Raw genomic sequence first — 17,737 nt, forward strand, 5'->3', positions numbered from 1 at the left:
ACTTTGTGCGTGCCTGTGCACATGCATATGCCATTAAAAATAATCATTGTGATAATTGTGAAGTTATAGGCTATACATTCATTAGTGATGCACCACCATAACCCTTTCAAAATTTAATGTTTACTAAATACATCCAAATTTGCTTTTGTTTTTAAGTAATTGTAAATAAGCACTCAAATGCACACCCTCATCACGAGGTTGCTCCCTTAGGGAGAAAATTTTAAATGGATGATTAAGAAAGGAAGGCAGGATGCTATTTCCCTAGCATGAGCTTCCACTTTATCGCTACTGCCATCACCGTCTGTTACTTGATTGTTGGCTCTCTGCTGTCACATCATTGTTGACATGATCTGTAGTTTTCTGCACCTTATGACTAAAACGTACAGAGAACAGTTTTGTAAAGTTTTTGATAGCATAGTAATGAAGGACATTGAACTACATTTAAAGACCATGAAATAATTACACTGGCCACTTGCCCACACACCCTGTTGCTCTTCTTCGATATGTAATTTTTTCCTTTAAAAAAGTCTGTTATTTATGACTACCTGTCTTCAGTTTTTAATCTTTGCAAATCTAGCTACCCTTGCTGTTCAAAGATGATGTTTTTGACCCCCTGTGGGTTGGATTTTTGCTTTAATTGTTTTTCCCATTAACGGTGATGGATTTGCACGGGATTTAGCCACACACTAGTTTCCAGTTTCACTTGTATCCAGTGGCATGTGTTTGCAGAGGTAATGGATTTGCAGCCGTAGACAATTGCAAAGCCATGCGATACACAGAGAGACCAGACCCTGTGACCTCAGCTTGATTAGCATGATACTGTACACACGTATATTTCAGAGATTATTAGATTTTAGTATTGTGAATTTTTAGAATGTTTAAATTTGATTTTCAAGACTTGCTTTTAAGGAAAACAATATGCTTCAAGCTTTCTGTTTGTTAGTACTACTTAGATACACATGAACACAACATGTGTTAACTGAGTCACAGCCGTTGTTGGTGTTAGTGCAGACCAGATCAGCATTATTTATATAGCTCATGTTTAGAACAAGAGCCTGTAACTTGGAATTCTGAGTCCTATGCTGTTTCAAAAGGGAAGCTAGGTGTAAGTACTGCCCAAATAGCCGCTCTTGAAGAGTGATTTGTTTGGCAAGTAACAAATAGGGAAGGTAAAGGTAAGGGGCCCTTCTCTAAAATGTTGTCTGGGTGCCCGTAATTTAAACTGATGCCGCAGAAAGGAAGTATCATTGTCACAAACAAAACATAGTGGCTTAGTCATTTTCCATTTCTAGATGATGAATGTGCCATACATCCCTATCATGTTTTTTTCAAAGTGAATGGCACACTCTACTTACAGCGAAGCAGTCTTGACTGTGGAGTTGCCAAGGTAACTGACCAGCAAGTATGCAGTTCAGCAGATTGCAGAAAGGCAATTGAGTACATGTGAATAAAGAAATGTGCGTGTCATCTTAAAACCCATGAGGGCCGTGGTAAAGTGTGGTTTGGCTCTGTAGATCACAGAAATGTTTCTTACGAAAGCAGAAACTGAGTTGTTTCGTACTTGTGGTGAGGCGATATGCAATGGCGGGTCCCCCTTGATGGTTCCCCTTCAAGCTTTGCCAAGGGCTATGTAAAAAATAGAATCATTTCAATATTGTTTAATATGAACAACCTTTCTTTCGGCTTCATATGCTAGCTTTTACTGCCTTATGGCAGCAAACACCAAGGGAGACTATTAGTAGTTTATAATGTAGATGGAGGATGATAACTCATAAACTGCTACACACATGTGAGAACTAATTCAAGCTATAAAGCTGAAATTTAAGTTAAGGATTTATATACATTGAATCCATAAACATAGCACCTGTGTTTACCTCCACAGTGCTTTTTAGGTAGAAGGTTTTCATCCATTCAACAGGCATTAATAAAATTATTCAAGTATGTCAGCCCTTCTTCAGTGCCAAGAAAATAACAATGGTAAATAAAATTCAGTGCTGGACTCCAAGGTGTTTTAATCTCTAGAAAGAATAAATTACATAAACTCTGGAGAGATTCCTTTAGATGAGTCAAAATACTCCTGTGCTTTGAGTGTAGGATTGTGATCTAGAATTTAAACACGTTTACGTACTGAACGAAGTAACTTCTCAGTAGGGGTTCACAGATGTCCGTAATTTGACTCTTCTTCCCAGCTTTTCTCCTTTTGCCTTATATACACCTCAGGATCACTAACTTAATTTTTTTTCCTTGAAAGGTCCCCCCCTCCCAGTACCCCATGATTGTATCTTGTACAAGTTTTCACTATTGAAATGCTTGAATCCCCATCTATGAGTTTCAGAATCTTGTTAGTATTTTATAAGCCATATAGAACTCTACTTCTTACCTAAACCTTTTCCAGATCTTTTCCAGCTTCCATTGCTCCTCAGCATCTTAACACGTATTGCCAGAGCAGTCCTTACCTCTGGGATCATACCTAGTTAGATGGGCATTGGTCTCCCAAACCAGATGGTGAGCTCATGGAAGACAGGGACTGAGCCTCCTTCATCTTCACATTCTCCCCAGCACCTAGCATTCAGGGGATGCTGTGGACTCCAACTGATGAAAAAATCTCATGTTCTCATCCTCACTGTTATTCTGTGATTTGCTCATTCTTGTTTGTTTGTTTGTTTGTTTGTTTTGAATGGAACCATTTCCAGAGGTGAGTAAATTGTTCTTGGGGGAGGAAGTTGGGTATTCTAAAGGCCATGTGCAGACTACCTAGGAATACTAGCAAATCAAGTCAGGAAAAGAGGAGTCTCTCTCTGTACCTACTTTAAATGTAATTTCCAACTTCCTTCTGTCTGTTATAAAGCCTTTGATGTTTTTAGTAGGAAAGCTATCAGTACGTGAAGCTACAAGCCAAATATTTTAGTTCAGTTCTCCATTTTTGTCAGCCATCCACAGAACTGCAGGGACAAGTTTTCTCAGATAAAGAAGCATTTTGTGGGAGCTCCTATTTTTATGCTGGAAAATTTTACTGTCAATGATTTTGCTATCTAGGGCTTTTAGTTAGTTGTGAGCATAGAGTAAGCAGCCTGGAGGTTCTCAAGGTTAATTACTACATTCACAAATCCATCAGTGACTAAGAGAAAGAACTGACCTGATAGGATTTATCTGTTTAAAAATTGCAGCCACTAGCCAATCAGGAAGATGAAAAGCTGAAAGAGATTGTAGAGGTGACAAGTGTAATGGCAGTAATGTGTTGGTAGAGATGATGATATCATAGGAAAAAGAATAGGTGGAAACTAATTAAACCAATTTAGCCATTTTAATGTACTCACATCACATATCTTAAGTAATCAGTAACTCATGGAATATGCCCCATTTTATTTAAAGAAATTATTTGTGCTGAATTTTATTATATGACTGTTATGTTTATTTAGGATATAACATACTAGAATAGATTATATTAAAAGTCAAGATCAGGTAGAGTGGAATAAATCATTTCTAGGAGAGATACAAGGAATAATACTTGCAGAAAAAGTATCCAGTGCATTTTTGTAAGTGTGTTTGAAAGTCACCTATTATATACATATGGTTTTATATACTCTGGTATGCTTTGTCTAGCAAAGTTAATATGGTTTAGATTTTTACCATTTAAAAATTACTCTTTATACTTCACTTTGAAAAAAGGGAAAAAAAGAAACTGTAATAATAATTATATGGTTGATCAGTCCTTATCATGTTTTTGTTGGTAATCATTTCCGTAAAAAGAAATTACCAAAAAGTGTTATGAATGTCTTTGTTATTTAATAGCAGTTTCAATTATTAAATGTGCCTCATTTTGTTTATATAATATTTGAGAGTCTCTAAACACACCATGTTGAAAGAGTTGTTATATGTTTTGTCCTGAAGTCACTTCCATTTAAACAAACTTCCTAACAATATCTTGCATGTTGCTTTAATTCTCACAGAAATTTCTAAAGAAGCAAAACCCTTCTTTACAATGTAAGCGAATATTGAAAGTGTATCTCATTATTTGTCTTTCGATCTCTTATATTTCCTTTGTTTTCAGTGTACACTATTTTCTCAAAGGTGCACTCTGATCGGAATGTGTACCCATCCGCAGGCGTCCTCTTTGTTCATGTTTTGGAAAGAGAGTATTTTAAGGGTGAATTTCCACCTTACCCCAAGCCTGGTATGTTCCCAGTGGGAAAAAAGTGGGTAATTTACTAAATTTTCCTTTCTGTTCAGTGTGTATATTTCAGAAGATAAATAATCAAGTATTCTTAACATTATTTGAAATGGTCTGTAAAAGTGTATATTGGCTGTTGTAGGGATAGTTCCCATTTTAAGATTAGAAATTTAATTACAGAAGGAAATAATTTGTTTTTGAATTTTTTTTAACAAAAAGCTTATTTCTAGTTTTCCAGTGTTGAGTTTTGTGCTTCTGACAAACGACCTACCTATATTCCTGTAGAACTAATTATAGCTGTACAGTTATGATTTCCTGTATTAAGAGTTCAATTCTTATGTAGTATATTGATCTTTAGAAGACTACATATGTTGTAGATGAGAATGAATATGGCATTTAGGAAGAATTCTCAAGAAAGCTTTTACAATATGAGATAATTTTAGGGGCACCTGGGAGGCTCAGTCAGTTAAGTGTCCAACTTTGGCTCAGGTCACGATCTCACGGTTCGTGGGTTCGAGCCCCGCATTGGGCTCTGTGCCGACAGCTAGCTCAGAGCCTGGAGCCTGCTTCTGATTCAGTGTCTCCTTCTCTCTCTGACCCTCCCCTGCTCATGCTGTCTTTCTCTCTCAAAAAAATAAATAAAATATTAAAAAAAAATTTTTAATACAATATGAGATAATTTTATATAACTTCATAATATAATGGAGATTAATTTTTTTCTTCAAGATAATACCAACTATGATGCCTTCTTTAATTCACTGTCAGTTTAGAGGCACCCGGGTGGCTCAGCCGGTTAACCATCAGACTTTGGCTCAGGTCATGATCCCACACTTCATGGGTTCAAGCCCTGCATGTGCTAACAGCTCAGAGCTTGAAGCCTGCTTCAGAATCTGTGTCTCCGGCTCTCTTTGCCCCTCCCCCACTCATGCTCTGTCCCTCTCAAAAATAAAACTTAAAAATACTTATAATTCACTCTTGGTGTAAATTATGTTGGATTGTCACAAACACCATCAAATTAATAAAAATACAGAAAGGATAGCAAGCAAAAATATAATTGTTATTATAACTTTTAAGTAACAAAATATAAACTTTATAAGAATTATAGCATTAGAATTAATATAAATATTATCTTTGTAGATTATATGATGAATAACATACCTGAGAACAGTCATAGAAAATAGTTAATCATGTTCTCACCAGCATTAAAAATGTAATCTTTTTATCAGTTATTAAAAAATGTTTTTTTAATGTTTATTTATTTTGAGAGAGGGGGAGACAGGGAAGTGGCAGTGAGAGAGAGGCAGAGAGAGAGAGAGAGAATGAATCTCAAGCAGGCTCTGTGCTGTTAGCCCTGAGTCCAGTGTGGGGCTCAAACTCATAAACTGTGAGATCATGACCTGAATTTAAATCAAGAGTTGGCTGTGTAACCAACTAAGCCACCCAGGTGCCCCTACAAAATGTTTATATGTGGCATTTTGTGTTTGCAAAACAATATAGCCGAAACTTTTGAGCAGTAGCTCCAATATTTGTGAAGAAAATATGTAGTTAAGAGCAGAGTTTCTAGAATCTGCCAGGATTCTAATTTCACCATTTAATATGACCATGGAGAAGTTACTTAACATGGAAAATTACCTATCCCACGAATAAAATTAGGGCTAATATTAGTTACATTTTATAGGTATGTTTGAAAATCAGGTGAAATAGTGCCTATAGAGGCCAGGCACATTCTAACAAATGGTGCTGCTATTATTAATATTTATCACAGTTCTTTTTGGATTAATACATTCTCTGAAGTTTTAAAATTACATTATTTTTGTTTTGATGATACTTTTACCAATTTGAGATGTCTATTATGATTAGTTTGATAGTATCCAGAGTTTTATGAAAGAAAGGCTTCTCAAGAGAATGCATGCATCAGCATGATTAGAGGATTTTCCTGAAAGATTGTTGTTGTCTCATTGGCAGAACTTTCACACTCCTATGTGACCAAAAAAAAAAAGAAGGAAAGAAAGAAAGAAAATTTCCAGAAACATTGTTTGACTGCTTTATTTGTTGCATGAGATTTCCAGGCAAACTAAGCAACTAAAAAGATATTTTTTCTTTACTTGAGGCTCTAATTGAAATTCCCAGATGGATTTTTTTTTTTTTTTGGTGTGTATTTAGTTTGCTACAAATGTAAGAAAAAAATTTAGAAATATTTTGATTGAAATTACCAAAGCAACACGTGTGAAAATAACTGTCTTATACCTTAATTCTGTGTTTCTTATATAGGCGAGATTAGTAATGATCCTATAACGTTTAACACAAATTTAATGGGTTACCCAGATCGACCTGGATGGCTTCGATATATCCAAAGGACACCATATAGCGATGGGGTCCTGTATGGGTCTCCAACAGCCGAAAATGTGGGGAAACCAACAATAATTGAGGTAATCTAATTAAAAAGAACAAGATTATATATTTTTTTATATTTGGAAATATACTATTCCTTTCTGTTTATCTACCAAGGTCTTTGTTTCAGTTCTTGTATATAAAAAAGGGAGCAGTCTAAATAAGTGGAAAAAAAATTAGAAGATTTTAAAATGATAGATTACTATAATATGAATTCTATGTAAAAATATATAAATTTAAAACACTTTATATATTAATCTCAAATTGCATGTTCATTGAACTACAGTCTTTTAAACAGATGTGTGCTCCTATCATGTGCTAAGTATTATGATAACTGCTGGTGGTAGAAGACGAGTAAGAGGTGAGTCCTGCTATGTCTTCCAGGAGTTAAAGCACTAGAATGGAAATCCGTTGTTAGCCAACGTTGTCATAACTATTCTAATAAGAAGGCACTGTTTGATACAGAGTTGTAAAAGGGTAAATAGGAATTCACTTAACAAGTAGAAGGAAGGCTATCTTAGAAGAAACAGAACATCAAATTCTTGGAGGTGTAAGCAAAAGCACGTGAGCTCAGAGAACTGCTAATTGTGGCTAGAAGACAGGATGCACCCCAGAGGGCAGATGATGGGAAGAGAGGTGTTGATGTTGGCAGAGGTAGATCTTTGAGGATTCCATAGGCCATGCTGATATGTTTGCCCTTTATTCTGAAAGGGATGAATGGTATTTTAATTCATCAGATTTTCACTAGTGCCTAACATCATACCTGGAAGACATTAGAAATTAAAACAATAACAAGGGGTGCCTGGATGGCTCAGTTGACTGAGCATCTGACTTCAGCTCTGGTCATGATCTCATGGTTCATGGGTTCTGGCCCTGCATCAGATTCTGTGCTGAATCTGTGGAGCCCAGAGCCTGCTTCAGATTCTGTGTCTCTCCATCTCTCTACCCTTCCCCAGCTCATGCTCTGTCCCTCTCTCTCTCTCAAAGGGGGGAAAATGTTAAAAAAAAAAAAAAAGAAGAAGAAGAAATTAAAACAATAACAAAAGGAATATTGACACTGAATGGGAATTAATACTATAAAAAATAAACAGATATAAAAACCTGTAGGGTTTCCCTATCTGCTATACCCAACAAAATCAGAATTATAATGGCAATGGCAGGAGAGTCTTACTAAAGTTTTATGTCCTGATGCCTCATGAGCTTAGATTCTAACTTAACTGATTAATTCCATAAGGGTGTAGTGGTAGTGACCAGAGCAGTGGCATAGGAACTACTAATGGAATTGTCAGGGCTTGTTCAGGTCCTGAATGGCATGTTTTCTATCTGGTATAAACTCTCAGGGGATCACATGCTTTGAGTTTTTCTCCAAAGTTTTAATCAGCCATGGATTATGGATATGAGCTTCTATGTTGGCCAAGAGAAGGTATTTCTTCTTTTGAACTGAAGTTTGAATTTATATGACTTTTCAGTGATTTCTATAAATAAATCTGCTTCAGTAGGCAATATATCTACGTATGGCAGTAGATATAAGATAGAGAAATATATAGATACAGAAATAGAATATATAAGTAAATAGATATATATAGTATATATAGTGCTATACTATGTATAACATATAGATATATGTGTAGATATAAGTAAAAATGTTATTTTGTTAACATATTGTTAACATAATTTTTAAAAATATTCAGTAAAGTTATATATTGGTTATTTACCCAAAGTAATGGCAAATGCATTTTTTTAATTGGAAGACACTAAAGGAATTCCATTTAAATTGAAGAACAGGGGCGCCTGGGTGGCTCAGTAGGTTAAGTCTCCGACTTCGGCTCAGGTCATGATCTCACGGTTCGTGGGTTCGAGCCCCGCGTCGGACTCTGTGCTGACTGCCAGCTCAGAGCCTGGAACCTGTTTCAGATTCTGTGTCTCCTTCTCTCTCTGACCCTCCCCTGCTCACGCTTTCTCTCTCTCTTTCTTTCTCTCTCTCTTTCTCTCAGAAATAAATAAAACATTAAAAAAAATTTTTTTTAATAAATAAATAAATTGAAGAACAAAACCAGAGTGAACCCCTCCATCACATTTGTTACAGAATAAATTAGAAGTCCTAGCCAGTACAGTAAAGAAAGAAAAAGACCATAAATCTATAAGTATTTAAGGGAAGAAATAGAATACCAATGATATAAAGAGTCTATAGACTATTAACATTTTAAGAAAGCCTAGCAGTAAACTATAGGATCGATATGAAAAATTTGGTTCTGTTTCTATACATAAAAAACAAGTATTGTGAAAATGTTTGTTTGAAAAAGATGCTATTTATAATAACAGCAAGAATTATAAAGTACTTAGAATAAATACAACCGAAGGTATGCAAAGTCTCTATGGAGAAAGTTATAAAACGTAATTGATACAAAGATTATGTAAGTGGAGAGGGAGTCTGTTCAGTACCTGGAAGACTCAAAATCATGAAGGCATCATTTTCCCCCTAATTGATTTAGAGATTCAATGCCATTCCAAGAAAGACTGCAATAGGTTTTTATCATGGAACTAATGTCAACTAATTCTAAAATTTATAAACAAGATAAATGGCCAAGAGCAATCAAGTCACTCCTAAAGAAAAAAAGTGAGGGAGGGAGAGGTTTCTTTCCCTTCCAGATATCAAGATTTATTATAAATCTGTAGTAATTGTCATTAGGTTGTATTGATACAGGAACAGACAAATTAACCAGTTTGGAGAGCCGAGAAATGGATACATCTACATAAGGAACAATGATAGACATCTGAAGGGATGGTACCGCAGATGATGGGGGTAAAGGATGTCAGTTGAATGGTGCTTAGAGAATTGGTTAGTCATATGGCAGACACAAAATTAGATTCTTCATAGGAAATACAAAATTAAAAGTTTAGATAGTTTAAGGATTTAAATATGAAAAGCAAAATTTTAAACTATTATATGAAAAGGTTGAAGAATATCTTTCTGAGTTTGGGGTAGGGAAGGATTTCTTACAAAATACCTACACAGTTTTACTTAAGAGAAAAGACTGATAAATTTTACTGTGTTAAACTTCTCAACTGGTGTTCATCAAAATCATTAAAAATTAGGCAACCCACATACTTGGAGAAGATATTTTACAAATATGTAGTGGACTAATGATACGTACCTAAAATATAAAAAAGGACTCTGATAATAAGAAAAACATGAAAATAAGTAATACGACATGAACAGACATCTCACCGACGAGGAGACAAATGACAGTTAGATAAAGAAACTTACTCTGATCAGTAATGGAAAAGGTTCAAATTCAAATCACAATGAGAGTTTTATCCTTGGTAAAAGTCACTGAGGATAGATATGGAGATTGGATAACGGCTTTGGAAAACAGTGTTGAATATTTCACATAGATGAGTATCATTGTACCCTCTGATCCTACAGTCCCACTTCTAGGCACATACCCAAAAGAAACATTTGCAAATGCACACTGGGGGCATGGGCAGTCATGCTTATTGAACAATGTTTGTATAGGAAAACACTGGAAACCCACAGAGCAATGGAGACGCAGAAGTCTGCCAGCAAGAGAATAGATAACAAAAGTCTACGAGCGGGACAGAGAAATAAATTGTGGAGTTTTTACTCAGTGGATTTAAAAAAAAAAAAATTTAAGTAGAGTGGACACACAGTGTTACAGAGTTTCAGGTGTACAGCATAGTGATTTGACAACTCTCTAGTGATGGGATGCTCACCACAAGTGTAGCTACCATCTGTCACCATACAGCTCTATTACAATATTATTGAATGTTTACAGCAACAATGAATGTAAGCTTGCCCGGCAACATGGGTAAATGTTTTAAGCATAATGTTGAATGAAAAAACAAGTCCCAGAAGACTACATAGAGTTCAACACCGTTAGAGAACTCAGAAACAAGCAAACTAACTAACATAGTTTAAGCATACATGCATTTATAATAAGACTGTATTTAAAATTAATGGGGTGATAAATGTAAAATTCAAAGTGGCTACTGCTGGTGGGAAAAAGGGGTGAGAGAGACACATGGCTTGAGCCAGAATTCTCAAGGGTTCATGATGTTCTCATTCATACGTTACTACCAACATAATGTTATGAATATGTATCAAATAATATGCTAAAAAGATAATGATGAAAATTTAGCGTATCTTTCATTTAACACAAGTAGTGATTTATCTGTAAATAACTTATACCTATATTCATATATAGTAACATATTTATAGTAGTTTAAAGTATTCTATTAATATAGTCAAAAAGTTTTGCATATCTTAAGCTAGTATTTAATCATATAAAGTCACTGATTAACTTATTCATTAGATATTTATTAACCATCTAAAATAGATCAGGTACTGTACTAGAAATAGGAGATCAAAAAGGCCTGCACACATGCATACCTCTCTGCTATGAAGGGCTTCACATCATCATGAGAAGTAAAACTTGATTGGGAATGTTACAAATGTTGTTGTATTTAAATACGTCACTAGAAGTGATAGCTGTTAAAATTAAGCATTAAATATAAATTTGGATAATAAAACTCTCTCTCTGATTTATGAACAGAGTCCTTCACTCTGTTCAGTAGCCTGTGACCTAAAAAGAAAGCATTAGAATTGATGAAATTTATAATAATGAAATTTGTGATAATTATGAGAAGGCTTGCCATAAAAGTCTTCCCCTGAACTCGAAAATGTCTAATCTTTCTGAGTTTTAGCTTTGCGACACTCTAACAAATAGTAGAAAGTTGATACATTTTTTTCCATTGAGAACATATTAAGTTATTCCACAGGGTAAACTTTTAAAATCATGAAGCTCAAGTCTTTTTTCATTTTTTCATTTGCTTCTTTGTGAACAATAGTTCCTAATTTATTTAATGACCCGTCTTAATTTCAGTGTCCCGTGGGAACCTTGTTGATTATGTGTCCTAACAGGCAAGGAAGTCATTAAACCCAACAGAAATTTGACAGCTTGGGGACAGAGAAATCCTTTTAACTTCGTGCAATAACATGCTTTTCAGAGTATATGCTTTAAAATAGTGTTAAAGGTTTTGACTTACTTATTCCAAAATTCGGGTTTTTTTAATTGTTCGTTCAAATAATATTTCTGGTAAGCATAATTTCTTTCCTTTAAAGCTCCCAGATGATGCTATAAAAATCGTTGATATTTATTTTTGAATGAGGAAGATTGTTCTTTTTAGTTTGAGTCAGTTGTGTCCTGCTCTTCAATCTCAATGTCCACTACAGCTACAGTCACTGCCGGAAGGCTAGTGCCGGGCTTCTAAGACGATTGCACAATCATTTGTTGTTTTTGAGGTACTGCAGACCTGTCAGAATGATTTAATATCTGTTATAAAGTTAATTATTCCTTAATTTTTGAGGCCATATCCTGTTGTTGGCCTTTGCTTTGTTTGTTGTTTGCACTGGCCGTTTCGGGGTTGACTTTGATGTAAGTTCATTGGCTCTGCAAATGTTTACTAATATTTGACTCTACAAAGGGATTGATTTGTGTTTTTGAGCATGTGCCATAAGCTCTGCAGACTATGATCCTTATTATTGCTCTGCTCCCATCGTGAAATACAATGTCCAAGGGTTTATTCATGCATTTTTTGACGGGTTGGTGTGCAGTTTTATTACTGAATACAAACAACACAGAGGTGTGCTTTTTTCAAAGTGTACTCTTTAGTATAATCCTTAAGCTACATTTAAAAATGCAAAAATACATTGTTTTGGCTTTTTTGAAATCTTAGACCGGCACTGGTAAGTAATTTCTAATGGTTAATCCATTTACTAATGATGCATCTTCGTCGCTACTAGCACTTAGTGGTGTTCTGTAAAAGGGTCTTTCCGATTTTAACTTTTTGTTTCAGCATGTTAAAGACACTTACTAATTATTTATTTTCCCATAACACTGCTAAAAGCTCTGAGTTGTTATTGCCCAGAGAAGGCACATTTTGTAAGTATATAAACAAATAATGAAAATGGAAAGAACGACAATTTGTTTTCATTTTGTCCTTAATGAATTTCGTTTCCCAAATAACATTTCACTTCTTTAATATGATTTTCTTTTTCTAATAGATAACTGCCTACAATAGGCGTACCTTTGAGACTGCAAGGCATAATTTGATAATTAATATAATGTCAGCAGAAGGTAGGTACAGAGGATATGTTGATGCTTGTTTTGTTATATACCAGAAGTATTTCATTATGTTTTAGATCTGTGTAAAATACAATTCAGGATTTTAAGGTACCACATACCTAATGTTACTAATAAAATAGTAAAGTGTAGAAAAGAAAGCGAAGCAACATTTACTCTGTTTTAAAATATTGTAATGTGTGATGGTGCTGAAAATCTCAGACTAGGGACCCAAACACATGGGCCACTTATCTCTCCAGGCCTTGGTTTCATCATCTGTAGAATGAGACAAAGACCAGCATTTCTCTCCCAAGTCTGGCGTAAGGAAGGAGTCTGTGAGTTAAGGACTGAAGTGTGCTTATTATCATGGGGCTGAGCTCAGAGTACATGGTCAGGAATTACTAGCTAGTTTTATTATTTTACTTTAAACCTGATCATAGGAAGTGGTTTAATTGTGTGTGAAGATAGAGAGTTGATGGTGGAAAAAAACCCTGGAATTTGGGTCACAGTCTCCTTCCTAAATAGCAAATCACGCATTGCCGGAACCTATCAGCAATTTGGAGTTACAAATGGTCACATTGTAAGTGACTCCCTAGGATTTGGAAGGTTAAGGACACAGGAAATATTCCAAGAGTTTCACTCCCAAGTATTCTGATTCTTTTTTGGCATTTGATTGGGAAAAAGACATGCCACTAAAAACTTTGTAGTTAAAATGTATAAATCACGGGATACGCCTCTATGCTAGATATCATTTATGAGGGTAACAGAAGAACTGACACAGCATTTTTACCCCCTAACAATAGTAAAAGCAATTGTGCCTCCTAAGGGAGTTCATAGTTCTATTTACCAGTACAATTAAGTGAGCAAACACAAAATATTTTATTTTGGAGATAAAATATTTGGAAAATATTATAATTTGGAATTCATGATAATTGAGTTAAAAATTGCCTTTACACTATATGAAAGAAAGCAATATTTATAGAATTGATGCTACAAAACATAATTGGGGAGATTGCTTAAAGATTTTGAACTCCTATACATGAGTTTTTTCCCGGGTGCTTCAGCAGTTTCAGTTGCACACAACAATGTGCTAGTTTAAAATTTAGAGTGACTTTCACATATGAAAGGCAAGTCCAAATGCCGGTTTTGTGGGTCTGGACAGAAGGTTCCCTTGTCCCCATTTCTACTTCCCAAGGGCTTTTGGTAGGTATTCCTGTTTGGATCAGGAAGACTTTTGCTCCCAACTTTTGTAATTGTAATTGGATGCTTACATCCACTCTAAGCTATCCTTGTAGAATTGAAATACCATTAATGGTTTCATCAGTGTAATGATATTGTTACAGTGGGCTTGCACCTCTAACCTCACCATTATGCTCTCAGAGGGGCTCCTCTTTCTCAGGTACAGGAGTCCTTACAGACTCCCTACAGTCTCTGAAAGACAGCTTGGGCTATAGTTTGGCCTTGCTCCTCAAGTCTAGTCCCAGGACTGGTAGATACAGAATACACAGGCATCCGTCCTCTATCTGTTTGATAGGTAGGGACCCATGATCAACCAGACACAATTAGAAGACTGCTAGACATGTGTAGGATTGACAGTTGACTCTATAGGCTATTTATCTATTTTTTTAAATGTATGTTTATTTTTGAGAGAGAGTGAGAGAACATGAGCAGGGCAGGGGCAGAGAGAGGGAGAGAGAATCCCAAGCAGGCTCCACACTGTTAGCGCAGAGCCTGACATAGGGCTCCAGCTCACAGAGTGTGAGATCATGACCTGAGCCAAAATCAGGAGTCAGCTGCTTAACCGACGGAGTCAGCTGCTTAACCGACGGAGTCAGCTGCTTAACCGAAGGTGTGTTGTTATGGATGGAAGAACAGATGGATCTTTCAAAGCCTGTGCTTTTATTTCCAGCAGAGCTGTCCCACTGCCTTTTACATAGGATTCAGTGGCAAAAATATGAAACCAGTGAACCAAATAGCATGCATTTATGCTCGCTGGTCTCAATGGAATGCATATGGGCACTAGGATGTACATCTTTGAGCAGGGCCTACACACATGCCGTGTCTCCCAGATAGGGGTAGGAAGAGAAATAGCAGGAGTTGCATATCAGGATAATCATGCTCAGTCTGACTCCCTGCCCAGCTATCTCCTGCTCTGAAAGACCTAATGGGAAAGTGGTCATGCAGAATCACAGAGCGTGGTGCTCCAGGAGAGTACATAGAGTGATGCTCTAAATTGGGTTCAGTGCCTCAGAGGCCTGCCACCAATCTGTTGGCCTACTGTCCCCCTGGCCTCTGTGATGTCCGAATATAGCAGGCATGGGATTTCCCCAAAGTTAGAAAGCTCCTATGACTCATCTTTGGAAGGTCTGGCAGTAGCGCTTGGCTTGGTAGATAGCAGGCAGCTGCAAGGTGCAGCGCCTCGGAGGGGTGTGGCGGCAGTGGGTCTCCTAAGGGAGCCATGAAACAGGGTCACACGGATTAGGAAAAACCAAGTAACGGTTCTCCAAAAAGTAGCATTGATAATAAGAAAAATGTTTTGCATGCTTTTTTAGAAAAGTAGATATAAAAACACTGAGTAAAATTAATGGATGATAGACTTCTAGCACACTCCAAAACTATATTTGGTATTATTTATAAATATTATTTATTGCCAAGAAACTGTTCCTCATGACATATTTATGCATGGCTGTTTTTCAGTATGGAGAAAAATGTGGCATGATTAAGCTACTGTTTATCTATATAAAACAGGAAATGTATCTGTATAAAACAGGAAACTTATCTACATAAAATAGAATAAATAAATCATATTTTAGAAGATTGCAGATGGGCAATACATCAAACAAATCTAACAAAATCACAAGCAGAATAAATGGCAGCATAGAAGATGAATAAAGAACCTTCTGTGATTAGAGCCTTGAAAAACCCAGTCTTCAGGAAGAGACACCACAGTCTAGAAAACTCCCTGGAAAATTCTCAAGCCTGAACATCTTCTCTGACATGACCTATGGCATCAAATGTCTTTTAATATTAAAGAGGCGTCATAAGAAATGAAGTCATCAAGATTTCAGTTAGTTATTGTGTAATTTTAAATTTTTATTTAATTATTGAGTAAGAGTGGAATACTTTACAGATGTAGGAGTTTTAATGAAGAAAATCAGAGAATACATGTAGTGTAATTACTGAGGACTTTACGTGTGTATATAGTCCAGAAACAATTTCTTTTCCTTTTAAGGGAAGGATTCAGGTAAACATCTTGTTCATATTATTTATAATAATTACTAATGTTTACTGTTTTATGGGTTCTTAGTCTATGCTAGGAGCTCCACTGAGCACTTTATATACACAGTCTCCTTTAGCTTAGATAAAAATCACAGGAGGCAAGCTCAAATGATGGTAAAATCCTGGACCTCTCTAAGGATCACTTTCTCCTTATGACAATACAGAGCAAGTACCTACTCACCCCCTTGTTGTGAGTAGTAAACGTGATGATTCACCACTGTCTCTTAGCTTGGCCTACTTCATAGTAAGTATTCCAAAAAAGGTAGCCTTTATTATTACAGAAATATTATTAAACATAAAAAGCTATTCTTTATCTTAATTATTTTAGAAGTAGGCTCCAAGTCTAACATGAGCTCACGACCCTGAGATGGAGTTGAACGCACTATTGACTGAGTCATCCAGGCACCCCCAAAGCTATTCTTTATCTTAATAGAACATTCTGAATATAGGACATGATGTTTTTTTAATTCAAGAGTAACATTTGAGAAACTGAAATATCGTTGACCCTTGAACAATGCAGGGGTTGCGGTGCTGACCCTTGAGCTGTTGAAAATCTGTTTATATCTTCTGGGTCCCAAAAAACAGAACTACTATAGCTTACTGTTGACCAGAAGTCTCACCAATAACATAAATAGATTGATTAACACATATTTTATATGTTATATGTATTATATAGTGCATTATTACCATAAAGTGAGCTATAGAAAAGAAAATGTTATTGAGAAAGTCATAAGTGGGGCGCCTGGGTGGCTTAGTCGGTTAAGCGTCCGACTTTCGCTTAGGTCATGATCTCGCGGTTCGTGGGTTCGGGCCCCGCGTCGGGCTCTGTGCTGACTGCCAGCTCAGAGCCTGGAGCCTATTTCAGAGTCTGTGTCTCCCTCTCTCTCTGACCCTCCCCTGCTCACGCTATCTCTCTCTCTCTCTCTCTCTCTCCTAGAAATAAATAAAAATATGTAAAAAAAAAAAAAAAAGAAAAGAAAGTCATAAGAGAAAATACATTTACAGTACTCACTATATAGAAAACCCATGTGTAAGTGGACCCATGTAGCTCAAATTCATGTGGCTCGAGAGTCAACTGTAAATTGTATTTCTTTCTATCTATTCTTAGTTACACTGAGAGTCTGAATTGGACATTGGCTACTTTAAGATATTAATTTAAAAATCTTTAGAGGGAAATTTTGATGAGACATTGAAAAGGAAAAAAGCTAAATAAATCTCTAACGTGAGGTATGGAATCTTATGGGAAATTTAAAATATAATTCCCTAGAATATTTAATTATAGAGTCATCAAAAGAGAAATTACTATGATTTCAGATTTCTTTTTGAAAATATAATCAATATTTACTTTAGTAAAAGTAATGTTTCAGCATGCTCTAAAAAGATCAGGAATATTGCAAATTAAAAATACGGTATTCCACATTCTGTATAAATAACTCACAAGCAATTGCAGATATTTTGTAACATCTTCTCTATTCGGAAAGGACATTGCTCTGTGCTTCAACCTCATCCTCTGTTCAAATGGGCAGAGCACTACATAGGGTTGTAATGATTACCTGAAAAAGATCTGTCAATTTTAAAACACTACAAATACAAAATATTATTCCTACCCACGTAGTGTTTTCTGGAACTGCTACTTCTACATTGGCAGGGGAGGAGACTGGCAAGTCACTGGGAAATTGGAGGCAGGTTTGGCATTTTTATCTTTTTTGGTCAAATTCCTACAATTACAAATCGCCCTGCTATCCCTTGGATT

The 17,737-nt window shown here is 35.9% G+C and overlaps 1 protein-coding gene across 4 annotated transcripts in view; it reads left to right on the forward strand.

The window, feature by feature from the left end:
- SGCE (sarcoglycan epsilon) overlaps nucleotides 1-17,737 on the forward strand; it is a 69,406-nt gene that overhangs the window by 23,092 nt on the left and 28,577 nt on the right. For 3 of the 4 annotated variants that reach the window (XM_039236281.1, XM_039236285.1, XM_039236283.1), the window contains exons 2-4: nucleotides 4,052-4,174; nucleotides 6,443-6,600; nucleotides 12,648-12,720. In XM_039236281.1, the coding sequence (XP_039092212.1) occupies nucleotides 4,052-4,174; nucleotides 6,443-6,600; nucleotides 12,648-12,720 (354 nt within the window). The remainder of the gene's footprint in view (nucleotides 1-4,051; nucleotides 4,175-6,442; nucleotides 6,601-12,647; nucleotides 12,721-17,737) is intronic. The other variant, XM_039236284.1, reaches the window with a different exon arrangement.

This window comes from Hyaena hyaena, unplaced genomic scaffold (genome assembly GCF_003009895.1).
Source record: "Hyaena hyaena isolate Hyena2069 unplaced genomic scaffold, ASM300989v1 scaffold_109, whole genome shotgun sequence".
Classification (NCBI taxonomy): Eukaryota; Metazoa; Chordata; class Mammalia; order Carnivora; family Hyaenidae; genus Hyaena; species Hyaena hyaena.